This window comes from Prosopis cineraria, unplaced genomic scaffold (genome assembly GCF_029017545.1).
Source record: "Prosopis cineraria cultivar Desert tree isolate PC_DT_omini unplaced genomic scaffold, ASM2901754v1 PC2, whole genome shotgun sequence".
NCBI lineage: Eukaryota > Viridiplantae > Streptophyta > Magnoliopsida > Fabales > Fabaceae > Prosopis > Prosopis cineraria.
In genome coordinates, this window is record NW_026555333.1 from 18,253,924 (window position 1) to 18,275,123 (window position 21,200).

At 33.5% G+C, this 21,200-nt stretch overlaps 3 protein-coding genes across 6 annotated transcripts; 1 reads left to right on the forward strand and 2 right to left on the reverse strand.

Annotated features, from left to right (window-relative positions):
* Positions 1–403: 403 nt before the first annotated feature.
* On the forward strand, positions 404–11,310 carry LOC129304230 (actin-related protein 8). Of its 3 annotated transcripts, none has more exons than XM_054943922.1 (12): positions 407–861; positions 1,006–1,091; positions 1,173–1,243; positions 1,419–1,486; positions 2,022–2,083; positions 2,626–2,723; positions 6,990–7,071; positions 7,341–7,483; positions 8,251–8,399; positions 9,694–9,827; positions 10,437–10,555; positions 10,800–11,310. In XM_054943922.1, the coding sequence occupies exons 1-12, from the start codon at positions 542–544 to the stop codon at positions 10,872–10,874; spliced, it is 1,407 nt and encodes a 468-aa protein (XP_054799897.1). In that variant the 5' UTR covers positions 407–541; the 3' UTR covers positions 10,875–11,310. The 3 variants fall into 3 exon arrangements, with proteins under 3 accessions (XP_054799898.1, XP_054799897.1, XP_054799899.1); XM_054943924.1 differs by having other exon boundaries at positions 823–861; positions 1,014–1,091; XM_054943923.1 differs by lacking the exon at positions 10,800–11,310 and having other exon boundaries at positions 404–861; positions 10,342–10,480.
* Positions 11,311–14,927: 3,617 nt separating this feature from the next.
* On the reverse strand, positions 14,928–16,846 carry LOC129304084 (pentatricopeptide repeat-containing protein At5g66520-like). Its single transcript, XM_054943722.1, has one exon. The coding sequence runs from the start codon at positions 16,675–16,677 to the stop codon at positions 15,079–15,081; it is 1,599 nt and encodes a 532-aa protein (XP_054799697.1). The 5' UTR covers positions 16,678–16,846; the 3' UTR covers positions 14,928–15,078.
* Positions 16,847–17,964: 1,118 nt separating this feature from the next.
* On the reverse strand, positions 17,965–20,632 carry LOC129303218 (GPI-anchored protein LLG1-like). Of its 2 annotated transcripts, XM_054942373.1 has the most exons (4): positions 20,494–20,632; positions 20,155–20,403; positions 19,989–20,045; positions 17,965–18,612 (listed from the first exon to the last, which is right to left on the reverse strand). In XM_054942373.1, exons 2-4 carry the CDS (start codon positions 20,234–20,236, stop codon positions 18,257–18,259), a joined length of 495 nt encoding a protein of 164 aa, XP_054798348.1. In that variant the 5' UTR covers positions 20,237–20,403; positions 20,494–20,632; the 3' UTR covers positions 17,965–18,256. The 2 variants fall into 2 exon arrangements, with proteins under 2 accessions (XP_054798348.1, XP_054798349.1); XM_054942374.1 differs by lacking the exon at positions 20,494–20,632 and having other exon boundaries at positions 20,155–20,444.
* Between the last annotated feature and the right edge of the window lie 568 nt (positions 20,633–21,200).

The following is a 21,200-nucleotide window of genomic DNA, read 5'->3' on the forward strand; positions in this document are numbered from 1 at the left end:
TTAAAAAGAAATTTTCTTATCATCATCTACCACATTCAAACAAAAAAGTGAGGGTTGATCAAAAAATTGAAACACACTTATTCTATTTAAAGCAAACTTAACCAAAAAATGAACACAATAATTAACTTCTCTAAACATAGAGTTAACCAAAATATTTCATTTTTTATAAAAAAAAAAATTGTGCCTAATTAATAATATTCACAAATGAGTGGTATTCTTGATTGAAATTAGGAAGGAGACTCATAAGATTCATTGTATCTGCACAATCAAAAAACACTTTGACATAAAATTTTTTTTATTACAAAACAAAATGACAGTTAAACGGTTAAGCCAAAGTAGAAAAGAATAATAAAAGAAAAATTAAAAGCTAGTATTTGAATAGATTTCTGACACGTGTAACACATCTCCGCTTGCTCACCAACGTTCAGCGCTTCAGCTTTCTACACCAACCCGCCCAAGTTCACAACCCATCTTCTCCGAAGCTTACCGCCAATGGAAATCTGCGTTTGATGGTTCTGAATTTAACTTCATAACCTAATTCATGGTGACGCTATTGAGGAAAATGTGGGAATCTGTATCGAACCGTTCGAGTTCGGGTTCAAATTCCAACTCGCCGGAACGCTTTCGCTGCGTGGATTCACCTCTGGGTGCATTCGAGAAAGTTCCTTTCGATCTATTGATCCAAATCCTGAGGCTTCTGGGTCCCAAAGAAGCTGCGAAATTGAGTCTTGTTTGCAAAGCATGGAGGTCGCTGGCCTCTGATAACCGGCTGTGGATTTATTTCCTTCAGAATTTCCAATTGGAACCATGGGATTCCATTTTTTTCGCCGAGACCAGTTTGAGGTCCGGTCATCCTCTTCCGTAAGTACCTTCACTTTTTCCTTTTCTCCTTTCTGGCTTGCTTCCTTCTTTGTGATGGAGGGTCAACTCTTAGAACCTGAGAATTACAGTGTTCCTTTGCGTCTAGTGGATTTCTTCTTGTGTTTTGACTCCTTGAAATTTTAGAACCTTAGTTTGTCAGATGCCTCAGTTATCTTTCAAGCGTATATATGGCCAACGAGAACAAGTTCCTGGTGCTCTTATCATCGATGGTTGGTTTTGCACCTACCTATAGTTATGTTCTTCGTGACATTTACTTCTTCTCAAATTCAATACTATGCCTGCTTCTATAGGTGGTTCTGGCTATTGCAAATTTGGTTGGAGCAAATATGACCGACCATCTGGGCGATCGGCTACCTTTCTGGTAAAGTTTTCTATTGGAACTATCACTAAGACTGCATGAGCTATTTTATTTTGTTTTATTTTCTTTCAGATGCTGGCAGGCACCCGGTTTTCTACTGTTTCCTCTCATTTCAACAGCTGTTATTTTTACCTCTTAATATGTCTATTGTTTAAAGTATTTCATCATTCATGTGCAGGAATTTGGTAACCTTGAGTTGCCAATGTACACTAGACTTAGACATTTTTTTGCAACCATTTATAGCAGGTTTGTTATTTTAAATATTTGATAAAAAGAGAAATTTACTAAAAGGGACTTGATTGTGCTTTGAGTTAATTCTTCCTGTTCTCTCCCACTACTCATCTTTGCCTGCGTATCCTTTGTATTGTTTAATGACCATTTACAAGGAAAAAAACTTTAGAGCCATGGCAGTTCTATTTATTCTACACTTAGGGCTTGTTTGAAACTACTTTTATTTTATTATTCGGAGAATTGATATTTTATAAAATATGGTCTGGGAACAAAAAAGAAATAATGAAAACGGTTGGTTTTTTTTTTGTATTTTTCCTTATTCTTTAGAATAATAATTCCAAAACATCTAAAGATGTTTCTGTTCTATTCTCTATAACAATATTTGATTTTTTTATTCTCTAAAACATTTTATGAAAACACACTATCAAACAGATTTTTTTTTTCCTGTTCTGGAGAACAAAAATATGTTCACAGAACCCTTGCCAAACAAGCCCCTAATTTTTAAGTGGTTTGTCTTGGATGCCTAATGCATTAGTTGTTTTATCCACAGGATGCAGGTTAAACCAAGTACTCAACCCGTCATTGTTTCTATTCCAATATGCCATTATGATGGTCAGTTACATTTATAACCTATTTCAGTGATGGACCTGATAAAAAGGAGGGGAAAAAAGGAAAACTCCTAGTGTAATAAATCACTAAAATAGCAAATCATTTGAATACTTGTCTAAATACCTAATACCCACCACTTGATCACCAATCAAACTATGCTATTTAAATTCCTGTCCAAATACCTAATATCAACCATTTGCTATAAGCTTCCCCAAGTATTTGCTAACAAGAACAAAAATTCCATTTTGGACATTTAGTTCTGCTTTTGTAATCTTTATGTCTATTTGGCAGTAACAGTGAGATGTGCCCTAGACACTACACTCACTACTTATAACTGAGTTCTATCATTCAAAGTGTTGTGCATCCTATCTTTTGTACGGGTAAAATCTACTCAATAGAGGAAGTTATGTTGCCTTATGTGACATTTTCCATACATCTTACTTTCTTGTTTTTATAACTTGAATTATTGAAGTAAAAAGTAGATAATTTCTCTTACATTATATGATTCTTTTCTGTACAATGTTAATCTCTTTCCATTATTTCAGATACAGAATCTTCCAAAGCATCAAGACGGCAGCTTAAGGAGGCAATATGTGCTTCCCTCTTTGACATGAATGTTCCCGCTATTTGTGCTGTCAACCAGGTTTTTCCAATTTTCACAAGGAAGCTTTGATTGCCTTATCTATCATTCTACCACAAAAATAGATGATTTCACATTAACATATGCTGAAAATAATCCATTGACCCTTATATAGAGGATTTTTGTGATTCCTTATCTGAATTAATTTATTAGAACAGACACTAAAAGATGTGGGTATTAACGTATTTGTAGCTGTTCCACTATTATAATTATATTTGCTTCTCTTTTGATGTCTCTTTCAGGTGCTTATCTGTAATTAATCCTAGCCTCTGTTCATCTTGATCTTTCTGATGAAGAGAACCTATTTATTTTATTTGTCTCACATTATTTTTGTCTCTTGTGGAAAAATATCTCAAAATTCTTGAGAATTGCTCACTACCCACCATGTTTATTGAATCTATGACTACTAACCAAACTCTATACATACTGTCCATCTATATGTGGTAATCTGTTGGAGACTTCGTAGTATAAGATACCAAGTCTCACATTGAGTAGTATGGAATACTCAACGGGGTATATAAGTGGGTTGGTTCTTCCATCAATAGCTAGCTTTTGGGGGAGGGTTTCTCATCCCACTATGGTACCCATCAATTGGTATCAGAGCCTCGTTGTTGGCAGTTCCGGAGAGGGCTACCCACAGAGGATTATGATCGGAAGGAGATCGAGTTAAGTGCTGTGGAATGTAGCTATTGGGACGTCGGCTTTCCATGGGAGGCCAATTGATGGAGACTTGGTGGTATGGGATACCAAATCCCACATCGAGTAATATAGGATGCTCAGTGGAGTATATAAGTGGGTTGGTTCTCCCACTCCAACAGCTAGCTTTTAGGGTAGGTTTCCCCATTCCACTAAGTTACCTATCATAATCCCATCATATTTTTGATTGAATCTCAATGCCAGCATGGTTAGATATGCTTTTGCTAATCTGTGCTGACTCCAACTAGGATTAGATCTAATACAATTATATTAATGAAAGGTTTTTGCACCTAATTCATGTCTATGGAATTTGACAAATTCACAATGTTTGTCAACTTGACAAACACTCCTTTTGTGACTGGTGTTGGTAGGGTACCTATTTATGGAATTGGACAAGTTTGGATGACAAACATTTCCTTGGTAGGATTAATCTGGATGATGAATTTCTTTTCTGGAGTAATCAATAGTGCATGGTGGATGAAAGGTTTCAAGAGAAGATTATGGTTTTAGGTTGCCACTGTTGTGGGAAAATTCTTGATTGCTTAAGCATGCAGGTAATGCCTAGCATGATGGATTTTTTGTCAGTTAGGCTAAGGCAATAAAGGGAAAAAAGGCTAGGTTAGATTTCTTAATAGAATTATGATGGGCCTAAAGCTAGGAGATGGGGTCGGGTGTACAAGAGAAAGTCCAGAGGAAGTAAAGCCCAAGACAACCAGCGAGTTGAGCAGGGGCAGAATGGTCACAATACAGGGTGACAATTGCTTTGATACTATCAGAGTAGTGGTAGTGCGTACATGAGGGTGAGGGCAGTAGGAATAGGTAAGGAAGATTTATCTTGAGAGAGGAGAGGTCCTGGTCTCTCGAAAACTAGGTAGTGTGTGGGTGATAATGGTGTTACTGTTCCGTTAGGAGGTAAACTGATATTAGTGGGTGTATTCTCTATAGTTTTCTCTTGATAATAGAGAATCACAGAACATTTTCCACTATCTTTTCTTCTTGTTTGGGCTCGTTCTATCAAATTATAATTTATATTTCCTTTAGTTGCAGTTGATAAGGAGAATCAAAAGGTTCTGGTCCGAGAAATAAGGAGTCTTGGTGGTGGAATAATAGTGTATAGGACAAAATCAAGTATAAGAAGAACTATTTTAAAGCCATATATTTGTGTAACAATGAGGAAAATTGGGAGAGGTACCGTATGGCTAAGAAGGAAACTAAGAGAGCTGTGGGTGAAGCTCGTTCTAATGCTTTTGAAGAATTTTATAAGAGCCTTGAGACGAAGGAAGGAGAACGAAACATTTATAAGATTGCCAAAAGTAGGGAAAGAAAATCAAGGGATCTAGAACAGGTAAGGTGTATTAAGGATGAAGAGGGAAAAATTTTAGTTACAGATGATAAAATTAAAAATAGATGGGAGACTTACTTTTTCAAACTTTTCAATGATGGAGAGGGTTCATCTAGTAACTTGGATGATTTAGTAACTGTTGAAGGAGAACAAAATTTGTCATTCTATTGAATAATATGTGATAAGGAGGTAAAGGAAGCTCTTAAGAAAATGGCAAATGGTAGAGCCAACGGATTTGATTGTATATCTATCGAAGCGTGGAAATGTTTAGGTGAGTAAGGGGTGAGATGGTTAACTAAGTTATTTAATGTGATCTTACGGTTCAAGAAAATGCCTGATGAGTAGAGGAGAAGTACATTAATTCCTATTTATAAAAATAAAGGAGATATTCAGAATTGTACTAATTATAGAGGGATTAAACTCATGAGCCACACAATGAAATTGTGGGAGAAAGTAATTGAGCACAGGTTGAGATTGGAGACAAGTATTTCTAAGAATCAGTTTGGTTTTATGCCAGGTAGATCAACTACATAGGTGATTTATCTACTAAGGGGATTAATGGAAAAGTGTCGTTGTAAAAATAAAGATTTACACATGGTTTTTATTGATTTGGAAAAAGCTTATGACTGTATACCAAGAGAAGTGCTTTGGAAAGCATTGAAAAAAAAAGGGAGTACAGATTGCTTATATTAAAGCCATATATGATATGTATGAGGGGGTAAAAACTAGTATAAGAACGCCTAATGGTCAAACAAAGGATTTTTCTATAAAGATTGGACTACATCAGGGATCATCTCTGAGTCCTTATCTGTTCAACTTAATCCTAAATGTTTTGATGGAACATATTCAAGGGGAAATTCCCAAATGTATGCTCTTCGCGGATGATATAGTTCTTATAGCAGAGACAAGAAAAGAGGTTAATTGCAAACTTGAGTTATGGAGGAGGACATTGGAGTTGAAGACTATTCGACAATAATTTGGAAGTAAAATTGGGAGATCAAATTATACCTCAAGTGGAAAAGTTTAGATATTTGGGAGCCATTATTTAAAATGATGGCGAAATCAGTAGAGATATTTCACATAGAATTCAAGCTGGGTGATTTAATTGGAGAAAAGCTAAAAGAGTTATTTGTGACCGTAAAGTGCCTAATAAACTTAAAGGAAAGTTTTATCGCACTGCTATCAGACCGGCAATGTTATATAGTAGTGAATGCTGGGCTCTAACGGGACAGCAAGAGCATAAAGTTGGAGTAGCAGAGATGAGAATGTTACAATAGATGTGCGGACATACACGTAAAGATAAAATTCGAAATGAGCACATACGCGAAAAAGTGAGGGTAGCACCTATTGAAGAAAAAATGGTAGAAAATCGGTTGAGATGGTTTGGGCATATACAAAGAAGACCAAGGGAGGCACCAGTGAGAAGAATGGAACATATAACTTTGAGTCCGATTAAGAGGGGTAGAGGAAGGCCTAAGAGAACACTCTTGGAAGTTTGGAAGTTGTTGAACGCGATCTCTTAATTAATAATATTCCTAAAAGCTTGATAAATGATAGAGCACGATGACGTCTTGCAATCCATGTAGCCGACCCCACCTAGTGGGATAAAGGCTTGTTGTTGTTGTTGTTGTAGTTGCAGTTGATACTAAACTCAAAATCCTTAAACTCTTCCAGGGGGTAGGACAATAAATTCCAATTACCAAAGGAAGATCTCATAGTTAAATATTGGATTTCTAATAAGTACTCTAAGTCAGATTTGTGCAAATGTGACAGCCACCTTGTGCGACGAATACTTGATTAAAAGTAGTGGTATAATAACCATTGGGCACTAAATTAGTAAGGGTGGAGTGGGGGATAAGTAGGGGTCAGTGGCTTAAACTTTTTTGATAATAACAAGCATTATCTAATTTAGTGGGGCTTGCACAATCATTGGACTCTATCAGCAATTAATTGTTTCGAAATATTGTTCACACTTTCTTGATGTTCCAAAAAAAGGAGTGTAATACTTGTATGTGTCGAGTTAATAGCAAAGGCCCTTAGTTTGAATATTCAAGTGGATGTATGTGATGTATTCTAACAGTAAGTCAAGGTTATTAATCAAATGATATGAACGTACTTTGTCCATGAATATAATTGCATTGAATGATATAATTTGGCTATTCTGTTCTTTCAATCAATTTATTTTTGGGTATTTTTGCTATATTTACTTACTTTCTGTTTGGTAAACATAGGCCACTTTGGCTCTGTATGCCGCAAAACAAACTTCTGGAATAGCTGTTAATGTTGGTTTTCAGGTCACATCTATAGTCCCAAGTATGCTCCATAGACTCCTTTCTAGATTTTTATTTATGCATACTATTAAATTCTTGTATGTGGAGCTTAGTAATGTGCTGTCCATGTGTGGATGCCTGATACTTTTCTGTTTCATGCATGAACTAAGGGTTGTCAATGCTTAGACATCCTTTTTGTCTGAAGCAGTAATTATATTCCCTTTTTACCAAAGGAGAAAACAAAAAGAAAAAAAATGCCAAAGTTTAGATTTTTCTGGTTGGAATATAGTTACTTGCATTGTCATTTTGCAGTTATGAATGGTAAAGTTATGCGCAAGGTGGGTGTGGAAGTTGTGGGACTTGGAGCAATCAAACTTACAGGTTTCCTTAGGGAGCTGATGCAACGGAACAACATTAATTTTGAATCTTTGTACACCGTTCGCACACTAAAAGAGGTATTTCTATTCTTCTTTTGCTCTTCAATTCTTGAGGAGATTTCAACCATTAATATCATTGTGACAGTCAATGCCTCTGTGGTGCAATGGTATATTTCAGCTGTGTATCAGTTCTTATCATGAAATGCAGTTGTGTATATCAATTCTGGTTGACAGGTGGTCCAATTTGCTGTCATTTATGCATGTGATATCTTAATGGAAATTACAATGTTTTATTCTGAGCTTCTCATAATTCAGATCAGATTTTGGACTTTTCAAATATTGACCACTGATATCCTGTTGTTTGCGCATGGATAAAAGTATTATATTTTGGGTTCTTTCTCTCTCATTCATTTACCCCACCAAAAAAAAAAAAAAAAGTAGCTGTATATGTTCTAACTCATAATATACAAGATTAAATTTGTTCTTTAAAAAATTGTGGCTCCAGTTTTTCCAAGTGTTGAAATATCTTTTGCCTCATGGATTGAAGTGTATGAGTCAGAACTGAGCAGGATCCTACGGCATAATTTATTGGTGGTTAGATATAAGTTGAAGTATAGCAAGTGCAGAGCAGAATTATGGTAGATGAGACTCATCACAATGATCAGTGGAAATATTACTTGTGTGAAAACCTCAGGATTTCTTTTGTACATATTATATAATTTTATTATGTTTGGTTTCTGTTGAAGTGTGCTGGGAATGGTTGTATTTGAACTCAGAAACAGAAATTACTTCCTGCAAAGTCATCTCACTGAAGTTGTCTCATGAATTTGGTTGGATGCCAACAGAAGCTGTGCTATGTAGCTATTGATTATGAAGCTGAACTATCAAAAGATACACAAGCATCGTTTGAAGCAGCAGGGGAAGGATTGTTTACACTTTCAAAAGAGCGGTTTCAAACAGGAGAGATCCTGTTCCAGCCCCGTCTTGCTGGACTGTAAGTATTTGTATGCCTGCGATATGGTTACAAGTGTAGGGTGTCCTAGTTAACCACGATTGAGGCCTGATTCTTATATTAGCTTGTCTATCATCACCCAACCTGGATGAACTGGTTCTAAATATTTGAGAGTAAAATTTGCTTTGGAAGTATACTCATGTTGAAATTTGGCAACCCCAGGAACTTGGTGGCGCAGTTTTTTATTCTGAAAAAATAGAAGTTCTTTCTTGATAAGTACTTCACAAGCACAAATGATACGCAAACAAATGGTTATAAGCCCCTAATTTTATCAGTTGCCTTACTCTCAAAAAGAGGGAGGAGGTTTTGTTGGACACAAATATTGGTATCATCTGAAATATGACGATAGTTTTCTTGGACTGAATTATTTCTCTTCATGAGACTTGACTTTTAAACCTGGGTTGTGTCATTAAAACCTTCAGTTCCAGAACAGTCTATACAGCATATATTCCACTGATTTGATATTTCAAGGATAGAAATATACCTATCAAGAAGAGAAAGATGGCTATGTTAACCGTACACTGGGGAATCATATTTGCAGAGTGCACCACTAATTGTAAATAAACTTCGTCAGAATATATAATTTCTGGGAGAAAACTATCAAAAGTAGACTACAGCATAGTGAGGATGGTAATTCTCATCTTTGACATAAAGATTCAGAAAACACTGGCCCTCCACCCCCAAAAGCAAATTTTTTTATAAAACTTCAAAATGTCATTTTCTTCTGACCCCTTTTTTTATTTCCTTTTTGTTCCCCTTATCATTGGAAAGTCAATAAACTTTTATGCAATGTTTAGTAGATAAAAAAGGTGTTCTCTAGAAGGGAGATGGGAAATGCACCCATCTCATTTTCTTTCAAGTTCATTTTCCATGTACTTTCTAGAAAACACGTTTCTATGTACCAAACATACAATTGGGGTAGCAAGTATTCTCAGACTCTCTTAATTGTCATCCCCCCCCTTTTTTTATAACTTCCACATGAGAAGCATGATGTAATTTGAAAAAGGATAAACGAGTAAGTCCACTTCTCTGTATTTACTAGGAAAAAGTAACAAGGCAGCACATGTCAGGGTCTAGTATATATGCAACTTGCTTGAAAATCTTCTTTATCCATAATTGAGTGAACCTTTGGATGTTCTGTGATTCCATTCCCTTTGGCAGTGTTTGTTCCTCTTGCTATGATGGCACCCCATGGAAAATTCTAGCCCGCTAGTCAGCTTGTTCCTTGTTTCCCGGGACTAGTAGATTAAGCTTATCATGAACTTTTTTGGTGTAGGCAAGCAATGGGTTTGCACCAGGCTGTAGCTCTTTGTATGGACCATTGCCATTCTGCAGAATTAGCAGGTGACCCTGATTGGTTTAAGACTGTGGTTTTATCAGGGGGAACAGCATGCTTACCAGGTCTGGCAGGTAAATGCCCTTTTTTTTTTTTAACTATTTACATCTTACTACTATGGAGCACCTCAATATGATAACATAGAATTAGGTCCCGTTTGGTTGTTAGAAAGCATGGGAATTGAATTTATTGAAAAAAATCAAAACAAAAATGAATTAAATCACCCTTCCCCTTTATGATAAGTATGATAAAACTCAATAATACAACAACAACAACAACAAGCCTTTATCCCACTAGGTGGGGTCGGCTACATGGATTGCAACGCCATTGTGTTCTATCATTTATCAAGCTTTTAGGAATATTATTAATTAAGAGATCGCGCTCAACAACTTCCAAGAGTATTCTTTTAGTACCACAAATGTGAAAATCATTACACCCTCTAAAAATCTTGTGAATCATGATTCCCAACCCCACGAATTAAAATTATCATTCTCCTTTATGAATATAATTCATCTATCTTCCTCCACTTTTTAATCATCTTATTTTTAACTTTATTTTTTTAATTCATTTTATTCCATTCTTTTTTAGCAATCAAACAGGACCTTAAGGTATTGAAAAGACCCTAGTGATGGGCTACATCTACTAATGAGTTCTAATACCACTCTGGGCTCCTTATGGTACAGAAAGGTTAGATAAGGAACTCCATGAGTTATTACCTCCCCAGTTGTCCAGTGGAATCAAAGTCATTCCTCCTCCATATGGTGCTGATACTGCATGGTTCGGAGCAAGGACTATTGGCAATGTGAGCTATCTATTTGATTCTCTCATAAATTAGAAATTGGCTTTCTACGTCACATTTCATATATGTTGAATACTTAATGAGGTCCAACTGCTGAACTTTTTTGACTGAAGATTTGATTTCATTCATTATTATGTTAGCTTGATTTTTGGTTACATGATCAGATGTCTGTGCTGAGGAAGGGTCGACAGATTTGAGTTCTAATATTTTGAATACCTCTTACCACTGATTTTAACTTGTGTTACAGTTGAGTACCTTTCCTGGTCCTTGGTGTATAAAGAAGAAGCACTTCCATAAGTCTCGACTCAATCTCATATGGTGAATGCTTTCTGATTCCCCGGAATCAATCAATCCATACGGCGAACACTTTGTTCTAAACTTGCTCTTCTTGTGAGTTTAAATCATTATAGATGCAGCATCAACTGAAGGGATTAGGACGTCTTCCTTCCTTTGGGGTAGGATTATGAAAGGAGCGAATTTATATTCAATATATGGAAAAAAAAATAAATGTATTTATTTATTGATAAAAAATATGTCATTCTTGGGGGGGATATAACTTAAATCTTGACATTATTTGTTAGAAACCTTTGAAATATCTGTATTTTCTTGTGTAGAATAATCTGTATTTTCTTGTGTAGAATAATCTATTCAATTGAGGAGTAAATTGATAGGTGAGGGATTTGATGTATCTTGAATGATGCAGTGAGTATAGTAATTTAATGTTGAAGCCCGTGACAGTTGAGACGGCTTGTTTGGTATAGGGACGAAGATGAAAGAAAGAATTAAACTTTTTTTTTAGAGGTCTTTTTATACAGCTATTTGGTAGGGTCATAATCAAGTATTATCGGGCTCAATTGGATGTAAATCTCAAAGGCATTTTCTAGTTCCACACAGGCTCAAATTCAAGATTTCGTACTTAAAAAGTTATGCTTCACTAAGAATGCCGATTGAATTTTTTTAGAGGTTTTTGAACTCATTTTATTATGTGTGTGTAGTTTTCAATTTATCAAAGGTTCATTTATTGAAAGTTTATTTGATAAAAATTAATTTAGTGAAAGTTGATCATTGAAAAGAAATTTTTTTTTAGATTTTTTTTTAAATTCAGTTTAGTAAAATGAAAGTTGTATTGATTATATATAATGAAATATGCTTTTAAATATACAATTATCAAAAAGGATTGATTTATAATGATTTATAATTTTTATTATATTAATATAATATATTAAAAATGTTTAAAAAATGCGATAAAATCTTTGAACAACATAAAATTTGATAAGTTAAATATAATAATAAAAAAATATAAAGTTTAATATGTTAGAAAGAATTATATAATAAAGAGTTCAACAGCATGATTAGTTGTTCAATTTATATTGTATAATTTGGTTTTTAATTAAATCGTGAATTTTATTTATCTTTCTATAATCAGCCATATTTGAAATATTAATGGCAAAATGAAAATAATTATATAAGAGTAGTCTCGAAAGTTAAAAAAAATATATGAAAATTTTTTTGTGTGACAAAAATGTAAAGAACAATTAAAAGTAGAAGAGTCATTAAAAATTTTGAGGTAACATGGTTATATCAAAAATTAAAGGGATCATATTTTAAAAGTACATTGCAAAGGCTTCTCTTCATGACTTTTACTAAATCCACATTCAACAACATTCAGAAAGTACTTTTGAAAAGTTGGTTTGAAATGAAATGTGATACCCAAACAACATTTTACTTTTTAAAAATAAGAAAGCACTTTGTGAAAGTAAAATGTGAGATACCCAAACGAACGCTTATAAACTCTCTTGATATATTTTGAGTATTATCATTGCATCTATTGAAAAGTTAGAGGATAAAAACATGTATGCTAAAGTTTTTTTTCTCAACTGACCATGTATTTATTGAAAAAAAAAATAAACTTAAAATAGTGTTTGAATTGGTAGATTTGTATTTGGATTTTAAATTTAAAATCTTGTATTTCAAATTTTATATTTAAAATTCATTATTTGGATAGTTTAAAAAATTTCAAATGAAAAGGAAAGATGAATTGAGATTTAAAACGAAAATGAAAAATTGAGAATGATGAATTCATTTTTATTTTTCAATTAATAAGAAATAAGAGAGGTATCAATCATGAAAATGTGAAGAGAATAAGATTTTTGAAGTGACTAAAATTTTAAATAATTAAGGTATAAAAAAATTAAAATTGAAAAATAATTATAATACAAAATGGATTATAAATTGTTAAGTGAGAAATTTGATTTAAAACTAAATTCAAAATTTAAATCTCCATTGATCCAAGGATACCATAAAGAGTACCATAGTTTAAAAGAACATTTTTTTGGGCCAAATAGTTCAAAAGAACATAAAACACTATTTTAATTTATCTTTGATTATGTAAATTTCTTTTTTTTATTGATGTTTGATGATGTTTTTAATTTTAATAAAAATTTTGTTAATATGTGGACAAATAATTATTTGTATTTTAAATTATTTCTCTCTTTTTTTTAAGTAAAATGCGTTAAATTTTATTTGCAATTAGCCTTTAAAAATTTGCAAATATCATTGCATGTACTCCCTCCGGTCCTATTTATAAGTCATTTCTACCAACCTCATCAATACCAATACAATAAAAGTACAAGGAATAAAAGTAAGTAAAATTCCAAACATGCCCCTATATAACAAATCTAAAAAGTAATGTCCTGTTACTTTTTCTCTCTCATGAAGGGTAATTTTGGAAATACCTCTCAAATATTACCTAAAAAGACGCACCGTGACTTATAAATGGGACCAAATACACCTTCTAAAATTGGACTTATAAATGGGACCGGAGGGAGTATATATTTATACTCATCATTGTATTATTTTAATATATGAATATTAAAATATATTATTTCATTAGTTACCGACTACAATTTGATCAATAAACTATAAATTATTATCCTGATTGGTTCAATGACAGATTTGATTATTAAAACTTTAGTAACAGTTGAGTTGAATCCATTTAAATAAATTTATATTTATTTCCTTTCATAATATCATGTTAACTTCCCTCGTAAGAATATTCATCTCTCTTGTTAGCATTTGTTCTTACAATAATTTGTAAATCATGTCTAACATAGAAAGATACTCGCACAAAAAATAGGCGTAAGGGATTCACTTCCTTTCTTTTCTTTTTTTTTTTTTTCACTTTAAAACACCCAACAAATTTTACATTTTAAAGGACTTACTCTCTCGATTCTAAATGATTTCCAAGTATCTCACTGAAATTAAAAAAAAAAAAAAAGTAGTTACCTTATTGACACTGTCTAGAAAAAAATTAATTTACCTTTATTAAATGCATCATTTTTAAAAACTCCTTCTTGTGCATAACATTTAACTATGCTCAGAAAGCCATAAAAGAGTAAATTGGAATACTATAATTAAAAATTCACGTTTATTTAAAGTGACTTATAAAAAAGTTCATCAGTTCTTTTTAAAAGATTACTTATACATTGAGTCAGGGGAGTATTCTAGTAGAATTCATCTTTCTTTTAAAAAAAAATAATCATTTAATTTTTATATTTTTAATTTTATTGTAACTCAATTTCAAAATTTTGGTTCATGGTAACTTCGTTCTTATAATTATAACTCGATTGTAATTTAATTCCTAAACTTTACTTTTTATAATTCAATCCCTATAGTTTCAACCACATAAATATTAGCAACTATATTTAAAAAAAATAAAATTATAAAAATTAAAAATATTTTAAACTTCTAATATTTATAATATTTATAACCATTAAAAAGGTTTAGTAATTAAAAATATTAGTAATAAATTTTAATATAATTTTAATATTTATAATTTTATTTTTTAAGATATAAGGATCAATATTTAAGTAGTTAAAACTATAAGGATTGAATTATAAAAGTCAAACTTTAGGGATTGAGTTACAATCGAGTCAAAATTTCAACAATTAAATTATAAGAAGTTAAAGTTTACGGACTAAGTTATAATTGAGTCAAAGTTATAAAGATCAAATGATTAATTTTCTCTTCTTTTTTTTTTGTATGACTACTTGACTGAATTAAATTTAAATATTGTCGAGCTCAATTGGAGGTAGCTCTCATGAAAACATTTTATATATTTACAAGAACTCAAACCCAAGATCTATCAGACTAGGGGCTTCTAATGTGTCCTTCTCTAATGTCCATTGTAATGTCCTACGTTTTCAATTTTATTTTTCATTTTTTTTGGACCATTAGATTTTACTTAAAACAAAAAATATTTGGATATCTTAAAGTTTCAAAATGGTGAAAATTTATATTTTCTATAATTTTTTAAAGAAAAATATTAAAATTATACATTTTTATTTTTGAAAAATCATAAAAAATACAACATGTCTAAAAAAAAGGTTTAGGAAGCTATACTGCATATAAGCCGCGAACGATGCAGCTCATCTCGAACTTCATGTAAATTCACAAACCCAGTCTAATTTTTTTCCTATTTAACTAAATTTTTACTTCTCAGCATATTTTTATCTAGGCCACCTGTTTCAGTAATCTGTCAAGCCATCCCATACAGTATAAATCTCTCTAACCTCATCATGACCAGTGTCCCCTGCCACAAACTCATGAAGCTCCCCTTCAACTTCTACAGAACTCAATCCACTCGTAGCTTTTAAATTAAAATCGTTCATAAATTTCCTAACTTTGTGTGCATCTTCTTCATCTCCTGCATTAGCAAACATGATCCCTGCTAATTTATATCTGTCTCCACAATCTGGCTCAAGATCCATTAAGTGTCTTAGAGCTTTCTTTCCTCTTCTTGCATCATTATGCATCCTACAAGCATTTAAGAATGTACCCCATATAACTGAGTTGGGTTTCTCTGGCATTGAATCAATGAACAATTCTGCCTCTGCTAACTTCCCGGCCCGGCCTAGGAGGTCCACCATGCATCCATAATGTTCAACTGAAGGTTTGATTCTGAAATCGTGAACCATTTTGTTGAAATAGTGATATCCCATGTCAACATATCCTGCATGAGAACAAGCAGATAAGAGGGACACAAAGATTACTTCATTTGGCTGAGTTCCTTCCAGAATCATCTCATGGAAGAGATCAAAGCATTTCTGGACTTGCACATGCATGGCAAAACCAGAAATGATGACTCCCCAAGTTACTATATCTCGTTCAGGTATTTTCTCAAACACTTCATAGGCACTCTCAATGCAGCCACATTTTGCATACATGTCAATAAGAGCAGAACCGAGAGTGTTACTTATCTTAAACCCTTTTCTTTTTATATATGTGTGTACCCATCTTCCCTGATCCATTGTTCCCAGATGAGCAATGGCAGATAATGAGCTCACAAGGGTTGATTCATCAGGATCAATAGGAACATCCTGGGATGTCATCATTTCCTGAAAGACCTCCAAAGCCTCAGCATGCAGACCATTCTTTGTGTACCCAGAAATCATTGCATTCCAAGAAGCAACATCTCTTGATTCCATTTTATCAAACAAATCTCTAGCCTTTTGAACATGGCCATGCCTTAGATACCCAGAAATCATTGAGTTCAAAGCAGGTGTTTCCACTTCTGAGAATCCAGCAAGAACAAGTTCTGCAGAAGGAAACTTAATAACAGTACTGTACATGTGTATCAGAGAGCTATTGATGTGCGTGCTAGTTGATATTCCAGCTTTAATAATCTGGCAATGCACTTGTTCACCTTCACACAAAGCTTCCAAATAGGAACAAGCTTTGAGCACAAATGTGTAGGTATAAGTATCTGGGATTTGACCCTCTAGAAGCAGTGTTTTATAAAGCAACAGAGCATCACGTGGGAAATTACAGAGAGTCAGGCCTCTTATGGCAGTGTTGTAGGCAAAAATATCTGGAGCAGGTATGCTTTCAAAGAGAGATATGGCGTAGTTTATCTGAGAAACCTTAACATAGGACTCAAGGAGCCTCCCAGAGTTCAAAGGGTGGCCAAGAAGTCCTGTCACAATGAACTGAGCATGAAGTTGTTTTACTTCTTGAAGGCTTTGGCACATTTGAAGCAAGAGGACTGTGGTGGGAATCTTCTGATGAGCTCTTAATGTTATATCTTTGTGATTAAAGAGGGATGAATGAGTGAGAGAGACAGCCATGTAATGTAATGTTGATAATATATAAGGCTTCTTGTTCTGCAGAAGTTGTAGGTAGAGTTCCTTGCTTGGATATATAGCGTTCTCTAATATAAAGTGTGAGGCATTCTTAGCCACACATTCAATATCCAATCGTCAGATAGATGACAGCAAAAGAGAGTCCAAATTTTGATTGGAACTGCCCTTCCTCTGGTTCTGTCTATATATGTATGTATATATATATACAAGTAACATTCTAGAAAAAATTATAATTCGTTTTATAAATCACTTTACATGATGAATCAGTAGTTAATTACTTTCAATTTCACCCATCAGTTGGTAAAAAAAAAAAAAAAATCGCCCTTTCATAATTTTTTTGAGTAGAATAAAAATTACGTGAGAGAAAATATTTCCGAAAAGTAATGCCATTAATTAATGGGGATAAATTGAAAAAAAAAATCAAATAATATCAATAATTTAACTGCCTCTCTTTAATTCTAGTCAGATATTTAAAAGTAATTTATTTACATATTAGATTGGAAGTAGTGTAATTTAAAAAGTTGAATTCTATAAGTGACATAAATTCACTCACTCAATGAATGCTTCACATGACATGAAATTAATTATTCAAGTTAGTCAAATGACAAATTATCATATAGTACTCAAAAAGTATTAAATATCAAATTTTTGGAAGAGATAGTATGTGTGAAAAATGCTTTAGTCGTAAAGATTGTTTTGGATTTTTAAAAGAAATAAATCTAAATAATTTTTAAATAATGATGAAAATAAATGATTATAATTGAAGCACACTATTTATCAAATCCAAATCCATAATTAAACCGTCATTTCTTTGGTATTAAAAAAATTATAAAATTATAAGATGTAACTATTTTAACTTAACTTGGCCCAAATTTTTTTTTTTTTTTTCGGTTTGCTAACTCCTTTCCCATGAAAGGAAACTCACACACACACACCACCACTCTGGGCTCGAACCCACGCCGTATATAATGTTGGTTGAGAGTGGCGCCAGTTGTGGCACAAGGCCGCTGGCAAAAAAAACGATTTTAGCTTAACAGTAAACATTAATTTATTTTTGAATTTTTTTCAGCATGCTGTAGTTTATCGCAAAACCTTAGAATGACTTAATTACCTCCTTAGACCCCACATATGGCGGGGACTTGATGCATTGAGCTGTCTTTTTAGGTGGTGTTAACTGTCAAGCTAAGAACAAAATTCGAACAAAGATACAAGCATTTTCCAAGAATAAACACAGTTTAGTCACTCACGCATGCTTTTATCACGACCACAACAAGGGAAACCATTGTAAAATGTAGAATAAATCCTCTTTGCAGTGTCTACAAGCTCAAGAGCGTTGGAACCAAAACACTCACTCAAATAAAATAGAGACTTACACTACATTTAGCAGTAAAATCAGGAATGAGGCAGAGACTAATCTATGGTATCCTACACATTTTTAGCTCCAGCATAATCTTGATGGTGCAAATAAAGGAATATGATAGAGAACCTGATGTGTCAAAGAATTGTCAAAGATAATACAATAACAATACAGTGCAAGATGATAGTGAAAAAATAGGCACTTGAATTATAGGAATAACAAGAACAAAAAACCGGTTGAGAGCATCAGCATCATGGATGGATAATGCATAATCTGATTAGCTGTGTCACTAGCAGACATTGATGGTGGTAATGCAGGGCAGGCAAGACCTTCCTTTCCTTCACGACACTCGCTAGCAAAAAGGCCAGGAGGGTATTTTCCGTAAATGTTAATGTAGCTGAACATAGTCGTCGCACACTCATTTGTCAGGTCATTTAACACGTCGGCATAAGGGCAAGCAAATTCTTTGAATGCCGCGCAACAGATTTTGGGAGGGTATCGGGGACCTTTGCATTGGCTTGTGATTATTGTGTAGTTTAAGAACTCGAAATTCACAGGACAACCTGAAGATTCAAGGTGAGACACAGAGCATTATCAATTGAAAGAAAGAATAAGAAAGTGAATAGTTGCTACAGTTAGTAGTAGCCAATGAATAACTATCAGAGTAACAACAAAAACAAGAAGCCTAATTTCACTAGGCAGGGTTGACTATATGAATTGCATAATGCCATTCTACTCAACCAACAACTAAACCATTAGGTATATTGTTAAACCAAAAAGTCTTGTTCAACAACTTCACTGAGTAACCAAGAAAAACATTCATTGACGTAATGCAGGATCAAAGAGATTGGTTTCAACTTTCAATTATATGTTTTTACGAGTTATAACGTGAAGAATCATGAGGTAACAAGACTAAACATAAAAAGAAACGAGTAGTCACCACATTAGGGACTTGCTTTCTGCATCTGAATAAGATGATACTAGCAATCCCGTTATCTTATTTGTACATACACAAGTTCAAAATTAGATGTAAGGACTGCATTTAAGCACAGCTAATATGCTGCACTACATCCCAGGCAACTGATATGAGCAATAGATTTAACCGAACTACTGCTTGCACAACACATTACACTGAAAAATCAGTTAAAGATAAAAGTAAAATAATTAGATCTACTGATGTGCAAGCACAATTGAGCACAATTCTTCATTTGTTCTTCCAGTCCCTGCTTTACAATACGAAATTGTAACGCTACTTTTTGAACATAGAGCTACAGAATTACGACTTACAAGGAAGAAGAAACTTAGCCAAACAAGGTCCATGATTTCTGATTTCTCTAATGATACCATTAGCTAAACCCTATAAAGAGGCCAACCCACTCTGTCCCACTAAAGTTGTTCAGGAAAAATTCATCCATGAACAACAAACACCAGACACTGCATCAATTGGGCATGCCCATAGAGAATTTCTTCATTGCCATTGCATATTAAAAAAAATCTTATCTATTAGTTCATTCGTGACACTAGTGAGCACATAAAAAGCCACCCTATTTCATTCTCCAAAGGTAACCATTTTGATTAACTCAAGTGCCGAGAATTGGACACCCAAACAAATATTTTAAGAACAAGATAAGGTAAATGGTCTCTGGTCAGATGTTACCAACTTAAAATCTCTCTACATTTCCTATCTTCTTAACGCATGAGGAAATGACAGAAAGCCCGCAAAAATAAATAATAGAAAAACATAATTAAGACAAAAATAGCAAAGGGTTTACAAGCGAAGATTTAGGAATCAGCAGTAACACAAAGCATGCGGATCGGTGAACGGCATAACAAGGGAACAGTGACATAAACCAGACGATCATATATTGGGAAAATAAATAAATTTGTAGATCCAAGAGAGTGCACCGTTAAGCAATAATATTGGAAGAAAAATACCAACCTTTTTTAGCCTGAAGAAGATTCCGACCAATATGTGCCTGAGAAGCGAAGGCACTATCTGAATTCACATAGCAAAATCGAACTCTTCAAAATCAAAACACTCACAAAGAAGAGCCATCGAAATCGACATTACAGGAGCTAAACCCAAGTTGAGAACTAAAGCTTACCAGGAATTGCAAATGCTGAGAGACCCATTAACAAGACAAGCAGAAGTTGACAAGATATCCAGAAACGCTGATTGAACCCCATGAAAGATCAAATTTTTCAACACCGATTCCTTATTTTCTTTTGCAGCGTTTTTAGTATGTTGCAGTAAAGGAAGAGGGATAGATCCAGAGTGGGTATTTCTTCTTCTTCCGCTTGTCCTTCTTTAAGGTGTCGATTTCGGGAAGGTAGTTCATCAGAGAAGCCTAACGCTACATAAATAAATAGGGGGAAATGGAGGGGTTGTTAGAGAAATGTTGGATTAATAAATTGAAAATTGAAAAATAAGAAAGATGACAGACATGATCTTGCACTTTGATTAATGGGAGACAGCAGGATAACGCGCTTATGCCCTCACCTCCCCATCTTAGTCAGTACTCCAATCCTCACTACGGAAATGGCATTGGCTTATAGCTGTCGTTTTGATGATGATGATGATGATGATGATGATATTGTTATTTGTAATCATATCTTAAGGAGGAGAACTCTACAACATGTGTACCTGATCTAAAGTGAGGAGAAAAGCTTTTCGATTTTTGCTAAAAACATCTCCATATGCCATTTAGTATAATATTCTTTGTTAAAAAAAATTAGAGAATTATAATCAAATCCCAAATAAAAAAATTAGTTATTTATTCAGTTTGCTAAACTTTTAAATTTACATGTTAACCATCCATGTTTACAAGTGGCCGGGATTCGGGAGTAATTAATTTGTTGTGGTTGATATATGTATGTAATTGTTCCAAAAATTAATTTTTGCTTAAATATCTTTTAATTTGATTTTTTTAGTAACAAAACAACCTAATCATAATTAATGAATTTTATTGAGAGTAGTTTAAAAATTTAAAAATATTACTGTTTTACTAACTTGAAAATACTATTCTAACTTTTCATTCGTATAGGAGCTAGTTAATTAATTTACATGAATTAAGAAAATTAGGCAAGTTAATTATTTTTTTAAAAGAAGTGTGTATTGATTTTCTTAAAATACCTCTTGTTTTTATCTCTT